The 12,394-nt window shown below is 32.6% G+C and overlaps 1 protein-coding gene across 7 annotated transcripts in view; it reads right to left on the reverse strand.

Moving 5' to 3' along the window:
• The window catches only part of TASOR2 (transcription activation suppressor family member 2), a 79,406-nt gene that overhangs the window by 36,728 nt on the left and 30,284 nt on the right, over positions 1-12,394 (reverse strand). For 4 of the 7 annotated variants that reach the window (XM_012521038.4, XM_058282457.1, XM_058282456.2 and 1 more), the window contains exons 2-9: positions 9,268-9,413; positions 8,877-8,972; positions 7,772-7,844; positions 4,216-4,307; positions 2,480-2,617; positions 2,218-2,342; positions 2,109-2,128; positions 1,898-1,997 (exon numbers count right to left, since the gene is read on the reverse strand). In XM_012521038.4, the coding sequence (XP_012376492.2) occupies positions 1,898-1,997; positions 2,109-2,128; positions 2,218-2,342; positions 2,480-2,617; positions 4,216-4,307; positions 7,772-7,844; positions 8,877-8,972; positions 9,268-9,413 (790 nt within the window). Of the gene's footprint in view, positions 1-1,897; positions 1,998-2,108; positions 2,129-2,198; positions 2,343-2,479; positions 2,618-4,215; positions 4,308-7,771; positions 7,845-8,876; positions 8,973-9,267; positions 9,414-12,394 lie in introns of all 7 variants that reach the window. The other 3 variants (XM_071210087.1, XM_071210088.1, XM_071210086.1) reach the window with 2 other exon arrangements.

The raw sequence follows: 12,394 nt of genomic DNA on the forward strand, positions 1-12,394 counted from the left end.
ATGATCTGCAAATATGTTTATATTTTATAATTGTATGTATCTTTGGTATAATCAAAATATCCAGACGTGTGGAAGAATTACACATACTGGAATTGAAAATTAATAAAAAATTATGCTATCCAAGGGTTGAAAACTCTTGATAATATCAGATTGCCTATAGTGCAATGACACAGAATGAACCACACTTCCCCTGACTCCTTTTCCCCTTTTTTAGAGCTTTTTTAAATACTTTTGAACTTCCAGAAAAGTTGTAAAAATAGTACAAAGAATTCTCTTATGCCACACTTCAAATGATTCCTCAAATGTTAACATTCATCATGTTTGTGTTATCATATATTTCTATATATGTATATTTTTTTCTGAACCTTTTGAGAATAAGTTGCGAACATGATATCCACTTAGCCCTAAGTATTTCTGTGTTTCTTAAAAAAAAAAGGGGAGGGGGGCGGGACAACAACATTTTCTTATACAACCACAGGTCAATAAGCAAAATTGATAAATTAACAATGATATAGTACTATTATTTAACCTACAGACTTCCTTCAGATTTTGCCAACTATCTCACTAAGATTCTTTATAATAAAATAAAATTTTTTTCCTGGTCCAGGATCCAATTTAGGACCACACATTGCAGTTAATTATCATTCTCTTTAGTCTCCTTTAATCTGGAACAGTTTCTCAGTCTTTACCCTTAATGACTTTGTTAGTTTTCAAGAATATAAGACCATTATTTTATAGAATGTCCTTCAATCTGGGTATATCTGATGTTTCTTCCTGATTAGAGACAGAGTTTGCATTTCTGGCAGGAATGCCATAGAAGTGATGTGTCATTCTCTGGGCATCATATCAGAAGGCACATGATATCTATTCCATTGGTGATGTTAACTTAACCACTTTGTTAACATAATATATGCCAGTTTTCTCTACTATTAAGACTGTATTTTTCACTTTGGGATTAATAAGTAGGTTATGGGGAAATACTCTGAGATAATCTGAATATCACTGAACTTTCACCTGCTATTTTCAGCATCTACTGATTATTATAACAATGTCAAATGGTAATATTTTAAAATTCCATCCTTCTTTTTCCATTTATTAGAAGGTACACTGCTCTACAGTGAGGAGGAAAGAACTTTCTCTTTTCTCCCATTTATTCTTCACAGAATTCTTACTTTATTTTATGGATTACAATACCCCTGCCTCTTCTTAAAAAAGGCCAATAGAAAGAAAATGAATTGTGATAGCACACCAGCTTTTCCCTTAACTAATTAATTAAACTACATATATCTTTCAATAGTTTGGGTTATAAACTAAAAATAGACTGAGCAAAATGATTTCATAAGATATCTTTTAAAGTTCCCCAGAAGAAAATATTCATTATGAAAATTCATCAAAATATATACACATATAATAGCAAATCTATTTAATACCATTCTAGGAAAATCATGTGGAAATTAGAAAGTCAGGTACCACAAATTTTAATAAAGACTTAATAATGGGATGAAGTGGCTATAATTTTCCATATCTGCTATCTAGGCAAATCCAATTTGTTTCCTAGGTGAAGTCAGACTTCTAGTATCAAATAATTTAATTTATCCCAAGAGGCTATTATCCCATTAACAGAATAGGACAGTAAGATTTAAAAAGTGATTTGTCAAAGGTTATAAAACTAATTTATTTCACAAAGCCAATGCTAGAATTTAGATCAGAATTTAGTTCCTGTGTCCTATACATCTATCTACCCATCAAAAAGTAGTTCAATCTAAAAACCAAGTACAATCACTATATTTTGCACCAGTGCTACCATATAGGGTTCAAAATGAAAATTAAAAAAATAAATAAATAAAATCTTTTCCCCACATAAGATTTAGGAAAGGACACAAAATTCAATACTTACAGTTGTGTTGGAAGAACTGTACCATAAGTGGACCAAAGCGTTATATCACACAGCAGACAGCTCTGAATAATTAACTTCCCTTTCCATGGAGAGATGAGAACTTTAACAAGGGTAAGACAGAAATGATTATTTTATTTATTAATGTCACATTTACATAACAGAAAATAAAAAAATCTAAAAGAGATCAAAGATCAACGAAATCATTTCTTACCATCTTCATTTAGTTCAAGTCTAGGGAAAAAAAAAAGGAAGCAGTTTTCTTTTTAGTAAGAGCAAAGGAAATAAATCCAGTAAAACATACTATACTCACAATTACTTACATGCTTTTATGAGCTGGTGTTGCCATCTTTTTAGGTTCTTTGTACTGAAAAGCCACAATTACATAAGGACAGATCTGTCTGGGTCGTTCAATAAACGTGCTGCCTGAAAGTTCATAGACATAATACTGAAAGAAGAAAAATAAATATTATAGAGTAACACCACTGAATTACGTATGCACCAAAGTTATCTCAATCCCACCCGGACCTTTAATTTAACATAAAAGATTCAGAAATACATCTTGGGTCATATTTATTCACATACCTGACTCAGTTCAAAGGTACGAAAATGACTTGTCTTGTGAGAAACCTTGTTAGTATTTGTAGCCACGTGGCAATCATAGCCAGAAGATGGCCTAGTATAATTAGTTGTATAATTCTCAGGCACAAACTTGACTTTTCCCTAGAATGAAAATATTAGGATAACTCAGATATCTTCCAATAGCAACAACCTTTATTCCAAGATTCATTTAAAAGTAGCCTAATAACAATAGTTATGAAGTTAACTGTTAATAACTATGTTTCTCAGAAAAAACAATGATCTGAAGGCCACCTGTATTTTTAATGATCTATGAACCCCTTAAAATTGTATTTAAAAATCTGGTGTGTTTGGGTATCTTTCTGAGGCAAAAGTTCATAGCTTTTATCATAATACCAAATGAGTATATGAATCATCCTCAAACGAATACTTTGAAAGAAAACAAAAACTATATAGCTTATCACAGATGCCAAGCAAACTGGCTATTCAAAAGACTATAACATAAAATATGAAAAATGAAATCTAAAATTTCAAAAGAGTTTCAGACTGAAGTATTAAATTATCAATTATAAATTACAGACCAAGGTAATTCTATTAAACCAGAGCAAGGAAATCAGCAATGATCAAATACGTGCTTAAGTGCTTATAGCAGGCTACTGGCCCAGTTCAATGAAGAGTTGACAGTACTTCCCATTATGGATTCTTTTGTCTCCCCAAAAAAGCAAAAAAAATCAGCCAAGTTTATCATATGATGAAATATTCACAACATAATGTTAAGTTAAAAAAAGAAGTAGTATGTGAGTTTATATAGTAGAAACACAACTATGGATTTTTAAAAAATTAATAAATATATATGCAAGGAAAAAAATAAAGATATGCCAAATATATACCAAATACAGCAATGTGAGGCATGAGATTATAGGCAAGTTTAATTTTTGTCTTTTCAAGAAGAATGTAATTGCTTTTCCTAAAAAAATATTTTTGTTGTTGTTAAAGTCCTGCTTCTTTATTTATAGGCCCACCATAAGAATATAAATAGCCAAAGGATATTTAACAGTACTTTCCAGTAAGCAATCACAATCTCTTATCTTCTTGCCATCAAACATCTTAATGATGCTCAGTGTGACTGGCTTTTAAGCAGTAAATTAAGGAGGACTGAGAGCATACAGGCAAAAACTAAATAGCAATATCCAACCAGATAGTGGGAGATACAGTGGCAAGAAGCCTAAGGCCAGTACAATTTAACAAAAATAAAAAAACAAATCTATGTTTTTAATAACGAGTAATAACGTATTAATAAGGAACCTGAGGTCTGGATGTTTTAAGAATAAAGAATGCAACTATTTTCTTATTTTGACAATTTATACCAAACAATGAATAACGTTTCCTGAAATTCATCTTCTATAACTGAATTGTAATGGTATCATTTAATAAGCAGCTACTTGTTTTCTGATTTTTAATGCTTAAAAATGGCACTGCAGGACAAGGGAGAAAAGAAGACTTTCCACTGAATACGCTTTTTGTTATTTTAAAAGTTTTTTTCTAAAAGAAAAACATGTTATTAAATGAACAAAAAAGTTTTCTTTTTAAAGGAAAGAAAAAATAGCACATATTCTTCTGAATTTGGATAGCTGGCTTTTGTGAGAACTATATTTAGCTATGTTCTGTAAAAAACATCATCATAGATTGGTAACCTTTAGTTTTTAAAAGAAAAATTACATAAATACACATCTGGGATTTACCTTAATTAGATTAAAAATGACAACATAACCAGATTTTCCATGATACCATGGTCTCGGATGAAGATAGTCTGCGTATTTGGAAATATACACACCTATAAAAGTGTAAAATATAGATTAATTTATACGTTAAAAAGATAGTTTACACATATACATATATAATGCATATGTAGAGATACCTTTAAACTGGTTACCTGTAGCTTAACATAAAAATAGGCAATGCGAAGTTCTAAAACAAAGGGGTCATAAAAGATTCTCACTGACCTCTACAGCCGTGAACCCCTACTGTGAATACTGATCAGAGTTGTAATTTTGGTTTAGGAAACTGCTCAGATATAACCAGGCTTGGTTTAGAGACCACCACAATACTACCTCTAAAAATTATATGAGGGGAAGTAGCTGTGGCTCAAACAGTTGGGCTCTTGTCTACCATATAGGAGGCTCTGGGTTCGCGTCCCAGGGCCTCCTTGTGAAGGCAAAGCTGGCCTGTGCACTGTGGAGAGTCGGCGCAGCAAGATGATGCAACAAAAGGGAGACAAGCAGATATAGAAAAAACGCACAGCAAATGGACACAGAGAAGAGACAGCAAAGAATGGAACAAGCCACAAAGGGGGGAATAAATAAATAAAAATAAGTCTTAAAAAAATTATATGGAACTGTAATCTTGGTTAACCACAAAGTGTGTCATTTTTTAAAACAAATGCACTGACTTGTCTTCATTTAAGATTCTTTATTTAGAAAATCTATACACCAAATGTCATCATACTCATAAGTCATAAACCTTATAGGAAATTATGAGGTGTTATCTGGCAAGTTTTGGGCAGTCTATAGATCCCTTTCTAAAATTTTCATTAATCAGAATACATAAGAATACATAATTTACACTTAACCATATTATGACAGACTTTAATGCTAATATGATAAATCTACATTATCTCAGATGTTTACTGGGAAAGGAAAAAGGAAATTAAAAGTAATTGAGTATTAGCTCTATGCCAGGTGCTTCACACTTGTCATTTCACTAAATTCAGAAAGAGCAATGAATCTGTGGTCAATGAATAGGTGGATTCTAGTTCTGGGTTTTCCACTTACTAACCACATGACTTAGGAGTAAGAGGGGAGGGTGGCTCAGCAAGGTTGGGTCACATACATAAACCACAGTGTTCTCAGGAAGATTTAAAAGATCAATATACTTTTTAAAACTATGAAACACTGTATTATTAATACAAAGTAACACTATTATATACAGAACTATCCATTTCCACTTGAGCCAAAAATATAAAATGTATACAGGAAGAAATGCTATTATCAATTCTAGTATATATGTGCTTATGAAGAACATGCACTTCTTAGAAACAATCCAGCTTTAATATCTACCACTCTACTGAAGCCAGTCTCTCAAATATCCACAATAAAATAATGAGATTGTAGTTGTGGAGGAAAATGTTCTAGTTTTTAGAGATGCATGCTGAGGTGTTTACTTGTAATTGACTTTCAAATTTTTCAGCCAAAAAATAAAATTAAACAAATGAAACCAACAGTCAAACCACTTTCATAATGAAGAGAATGGGGTGCAAAGAACCAGAAAAAAGGTTTAATTGTGAAATGTTATTGGGGTTATGAATTTATCACCTTTAATGTCCTTAAGAAGATATAAGTTGAATACAAATCTAAAAAAATTTGTTTTATATAGAGTTATCATATGACCCAGCAATTCCACTCCTAGGTATGTACTCAGGAAAAATGACAACATATGTCTATGCAAAAATTTGTACATGAATGTTCACAAGCAGTATTACTCATAACAGACAAAAAGTAGAAACATGAACTTTGAATCAGCTGAGGAATGGAAAAACAAAACGTGCTACAGCCATACAATGGAGTATTATTCAACTAAAAAGAGAATGAAGTACTGATGCATGTTACAACACGGATGATCCTTGAAAACATATTCAGTGTGAGGAGCAGATGTGGTTCAAGCAGTTGAATGCTTGCTTCCACATGGAAGGTCCCGGGTTTGGTTTCCGATACCTCCTGAAAACAAACAAAAAAACAAACAACAAGCAAACAAATGAAAAAACCAACTCAGGGTTGCTGATGTGGCTCAGTGGTTGAGCGCTGGCTTCCCACATACAAGGTCCCGGGTTTGCTTGCTGGCCCGGTACCTCAAAAACAAAAACAAACAAACAAACAAACAAACAGCCTTTCTCAAAAAAAGAAAAAATTTTATTGAGTCAAAGTCGTCTCAGAGGATCGCCTATTATATGATTTCCATTTATATGAAATGTTCATAATAGGCAAATCTAGAAGACAGATTTGTACAGTGCTGGGGGTAGAGTGCAAAGGGGACTGACTACTCATGCGTAATAGGTACCTTTTGGTTCTAAAATTGGGTAATGTTTGCATAACTTTGTGAATGCAATAAAACTTTGAATTGTATGCTTTAGATGGGTGAATTTTCTGGTATGTGAATTAGATCTCAATAAGCTTTTATATATTAAAAAAAAAAAAAAAAAAAGATCAGTGGGAAATACAGCCATCAAGCCCAATGATCTGAGTCCTGATCTCCAAATTCTGAGCATCCAGCACTGCCAAATACCCTTCCCGGAAATCCTTCTAATTCTGTAAAACTCTTACTTCGCGAATCTATATCCACCAGGCTGCCTTTAACTTTTCCTCATTCTATCTCCCACCTCCACCCCTGCTCCCATTACAATAGAGAAGTTCTGTTCTTTGCCATCTATTCCTTCCAAACACTCCTATATAACAATGTCTTGGTTTCAAAGAGGATCCCCCTGTCCGCCCCCCCCATCCTAAGCCCCATCCCAAGTCCTGATCCCTTTCCAACTATTTTTACGACCTGCTAGATATCTTCCAGACACATTTATGGAAATCTCATTATTTTCTCAAATATGACTCACAAAAGTATTAGTGTTCATTTACTGAAAGCTGACTATGTATCAGTTCTTGGGTTAAGCACTGTACACAGTCCCATATTTAATCCTCAACTCTATAAGGCAGTTTAACCTAGTTTAAAGACAAGGAAACTGATAAAAAAAAATTTAGTGCTAACCCATTTTCTTAACCATTAGATTACCTATCTCATTAACTAATCAGCTTCCCTACCAATCTGCTTCTTTCCTTCTGTCTCTTTTTTTATTAATAATATAAGTTGAAACCTTATATTGATTATTTCCTCTCTCTTATTCTTCCCATTCCACAGTTGCCAAGTTGAGTTAGTTTTATCTATTTCTTTTCCCATTGCCATTATAATAGATGGGAAGAGATGCTCATTACCACTGACAATCGTACTGATCTCTTGGCACTGAAAGTACCTTCAGTATCACTCAGTCCAACCAACACTGAAAATGTTCTCATCACATAACTTCTATTGAAAAACCTTGTTTCAGATTCTAAGCACATTTGTATTTAAAGTTCTGATTCTAAAGATTATTATGTCATTAACTGAAATGGACTTTTAACTCAAGTAACTTAGGAAGTAAACTAAACCTCACTTCATCTTATAAAAGAAGAGATTCTTTTTTCTTTAAAGATTTACCTTTGGCTGGATCACCCAGAGTGGTAATAGCACTGCTGCCAACACAGAGTCCACGCTGACACACCAATTTTGCCTTTAAATAAAAGATAACACTTTTAGTTATCATAGTCAGTCTTTGAAGGCAATGAAATGCTATACTCCATAAACTTTCAAATAAATAAAGAATCTGTACACTACATATATTCATGGCACAAAGCAAGTTTAGGCAAAGCAATCATGTTTTAATGATTCAAAGTTTTTCACAAAATTTTACCACTTCTGTTAACAAACATGTCACCAGCAAAACCAAGTTAAATAAGTCCTCTCTTGGAGATTTCTTTAATTATAGCTTTGTTAATCACTCAGTATGAAATGTCTTACTTCCAAGTGTCTTTTTAAATATGAACCTATAGAATATTTTATTTGGATTTAGATGATTAAATAAAATAAATAAATAAATGCTTATAGTATTACAATACAACCCCCATAGGTTATTCTTTAAGCAAATCTACCTGAGTTCTTTAACCCAACCAAATTTTTACCTTTCAGTTATTTTAAGTTTTGATTATAGATCTCTAATATTGCTAAGATTGCATCTAGGAAGCCATGCACATTTTTGGAGACATATCCTGCACAAAGAAGTTTCCTTCACTCACAATTAGGCACAAGTAACAAAATGGTTGCTCTGTCTTCAAAGAAAGGTATGAAAAAATTCCAAGAAACTAGAATGCTGAAATTGCTCACCTTATCCCTCAAAACCATGTGGTTTAAACTTAAAAAACCTCCACAGAAAACAAAGTATCTATGTAAAGAATGATCCAGAATAGAGAAAATAACCATTCAATCCAGTAAAAGGCATTTTTTAACACTGGAGAAACCTGTATTAATCCATAAGTTTACAAATCTATGTAGGATAAAATTAAAGAAGAACTATGAAAATATGTAGGAATCAAATCTCTTTCATGAGGAACTTTCACTGTCATAAAACTAGGTATCATGAAAGACAGATGAACTGGTAATCTTACCAATCTTACAGAACTGGAACACAAATATTTAAGACCAATGATACTAGTAATTTTGTATATTAATACCACAAAATTTATTTCCTACAACCTAATTACCTTACCTGATTTTCAGTTTCAAAGAGAAGAAACCCGTAAGTTTCTTGAAGTTCTTCCTGAGTATAGTCACTTGCCTTTTTTTGTTGGTAAAAAGTTTTGTACTGTATAAAGAGAGAATGACCAAATGCTATAAACATGACATTTTGCCTTATAAATTAATTTTAAATTTGTATTACCTGAATTCCTCCTGCTAAAAAAAACTAATGAAATTTATTATTTTTCTATTCCCTAATATAATTATTATCTTCCAACTGACTATTTTCAGGGATCTTTTATCTAATCTGAAATGTGACAGCTAAAAGAACTAACTAGGCTTATATACTCAAAATGATGGGACTATTTTTAAAAACTAAAATAAAACTAACACACAGACACACTGTGTACCGAGCACCTCACCTCATTTAAGAAAATGTCATTTTTCACCAAAGTCACTTGACTGTACTGAAAACCATGCTCAGATGCAGAGTCCAAGTAAGAAGTATGGAGAATTGAAACTGCCCTCTGGAAGACAGAGTCTGAACTCAAGGACACTGTCTCAAAAACTGTAAAACACAAAAAAAATAATGCAACTGTTTAAGATAGCCAAAGGATGGGGTTAAAAGTGGCACACTAAACATCATTGAATACTATGCTATTTCACTCCTGCATAACCAAGAAATTCATAGTGTTATGACTATCATATGTGTAGCACCTTAACTAATTTTAAAAGACTTCTCATGTGAAGAAAATAATCTAAATGAATTATAAATAAGGGTGAATTACTTTTAATACAAGAGATAAAATATACCCTGCCAGATCTCTGATGTCTTTTGGTTTAAAGCTGTGCACTTTTAACTACAGCTGGTAAGCAGACTCAACTGTAGTGTCAAGTTGGCAGTCAGCCATCACTTATACCACTGCATCTCAGTCTTTGTTTTTTTTAAACCTATGTCACACTCTGATGAACTTAACCCCTTCCCGTCTTCTTATCAAATCCCCAAGTTGGTCCATTAGGTTCTTTTTAAAGGATCTACTATTGCCTACTCACCAAACATATTAGAAATCATTGTATCTTTGGGGTTTCTTCTCTAGCCAAGAATAAAACTATGTTACTTTTTTAGAAAATGCTTTTTGAAACCATATCCATGTGCTATTCCAGAGATTCTAATATATCCATCTCATGAGAGGCATGTTTCCTAACTGAAAATTACTGATTTATTTCAACAGATCTCTTGGTTGACCCTTTGTGCCTTTTGATTTTACAAGTCTTCACTTTGGCAAGGACTGAGACTAATGAATGCTAACATTTAACCATTTGGATTGTTTATTCTATTTGTCTTTTCTCTCTCTTTAACAAGGTTGGGAGGGAGGACATAACCATTATTTATAAATAAGAAGAATGGAATATATTACATATTATTGGAAGTTTTAGTTATATAGTATTAATAAGTTCAATAACGTGACTTCCTACTTTTCCCAGTAAATTTCAGTAAAGCTTAAAAGTTAAAGAAAATGAAAAGCATTTTAATTAAAATTAACTTACAAACAATAGATATTTTAAAATTGACTATCACAGAAATGAAAACAAACATTTCAGTAAAATTAATTTGGACTACACGGTCCATTTTTACTTTTACTTTTGCTCAGTTTCACTTTCTCCTTCAATATCAGTATACCAGTGCTGTAAAAAAATACAGATATTCTGAAGAAACTCAAATAACATAATATCAGTGATAATAGTTAATATCATGGCTTTTTGGGGGGACGTTACTCAAAACAGACAGGGATGCTTGAGCATTTATAAATTCACCTTACAGACCCACTGACATATAACCAATAATCTGCATGGTTAGTCCAAACACAAGTAAGGAATCTTTAGAAGTTATAATTTTGGAAGTGTTTTATTTAATATATTTAAAGCAGGCAACGTAATTTTTAAAAATCTAAGTATACTCGGAGACCCAATATTTAAGAAATATGTTGTTTATAGTGGAAGGAATAAACACTGTTATAAGCTTTGTAAATGAGTATCCTAAGATTATCAATTTCTCTAAATTTTGCAAGACATTAATAGCTAGGCATAGATTTCAAGTTTGGAAAGTACTGTATCCTACATATATCTCCATTTTTGAGCATCACAATTCACAATAATAAACTGAAAACTGAGAAATAGTGCAATAAAAAAAAACAAAACTTTTTCTTAACACAGTATTTCCCAAATATGTATAGTCAGAGAAGACTTGACTTTACACCAGTGTAGGGGAATAAGGTTCCAGAGGTTACAAAAAGCTAACGATTTAACAAATCAAGGAGGAACAAATAGCAAATGAATTATTCTGGGCTTATATATTTTTATTTCCAAAACTATTTATTATTGTTAAAAACGCTTCTCCCTTAGGGAGCAGTAGTTGAGTGCCTGCTTCCCATATACGAGGTCCCAGGTTCAGTCCCCATTACCTCCCCCCCACCAAAAAAAAGCTTCCCCTTTAAGTAAGCAGTCTCCAAATAGCAGTATATTTATAAAAGCAGTGATTTTATGGTTAGCAGAAGGAAAAGCATGTCAAAAACAAAGTTGTTTGAAAACCAGAGCAAATCTTAAATCCTTCATGACTTTGTAATAAATGACATCAATTATATTCTCAAGAAAGCACAAGAGTTTCCTGCTTTATAAATGAGGAAACAGATGAGAAGAACTTTAACTAGAAAACTATTTGGTACTCTTCTTTACATAGTATAGTTTCAAGAGTCTAACTAGTATCCCAAACAATATGAGCACTAAATAAATGACCCCATTTTTGCTGAAAATACACATGCCTTCATTAAACATTTAAGGTTAGGAAGACAGCAAGAAAATGATGAGAGAGCTAACTTTTCCACAAAGAAACCTAAAACAACACACAAGAAGATAATTTGAAAAGAACCTGTCTACCGTAAAATATAAAGACAGTCTCTTAGGGTTTGAGTGACCAATAAAGAGCATAAGGAGGAAGTTTAAGTTCAATCACAATGGCTCTGGAAACAGATGTTTTCTCTTGTAATACCTGGCTCTTGGCACATTTCCTGCTATTGTGGATTCAGTCTTAACAGTTAAGTTTGCTATCGATCAGATAGATTCTGCTAGAAGTGCCTACATCAATCTCTTTTCTTTCTCAAAATCCTTCAGAGATACTGAATGTGTTCAGTTTGGTGTACTTCTCTTTTTAATGTCTAATAAGAGGGATAACAAAATTATAAACCAACTTCCAATGCTGTGCCACAGTACCTGTTTTACCTTCTGTAAGCATCTGGTCTTAAGACAGATGATGAGATGATCTGATTTCAACAACTTATGTGTCACAATAATTCAAACAAAAACTATTTCTACTTCTCCCCCAGAACTTTCAGGACCACATGTCTTGTTTGTGCATTAAGCAAGAGCACTGAAACACTCAGAACCCAATAATAACATTGCTTTTAAAGGCTGCATATAGAAATAGTACAACCTAACCTAATTTCATCAATGCCTGTATACTCTAGCTAGTTGAAATAGGCCATTTCTTAGTTG

Source organism: Dasypus novemcinctus, chromosome 20 (assembly GCF_030445035.2).
Source record: "Dasypus novemcinctus isolate mDasNov1 chromosome 20, mDasNov1.1.hap2, whole genome shotgun sequence".
Lineage (NCBI taxonomy): Eukaryota > Metazoa > Chordata > Mammalia > Cingulata > Dasypodidae > Dasypus > Dasypus novemcinctus.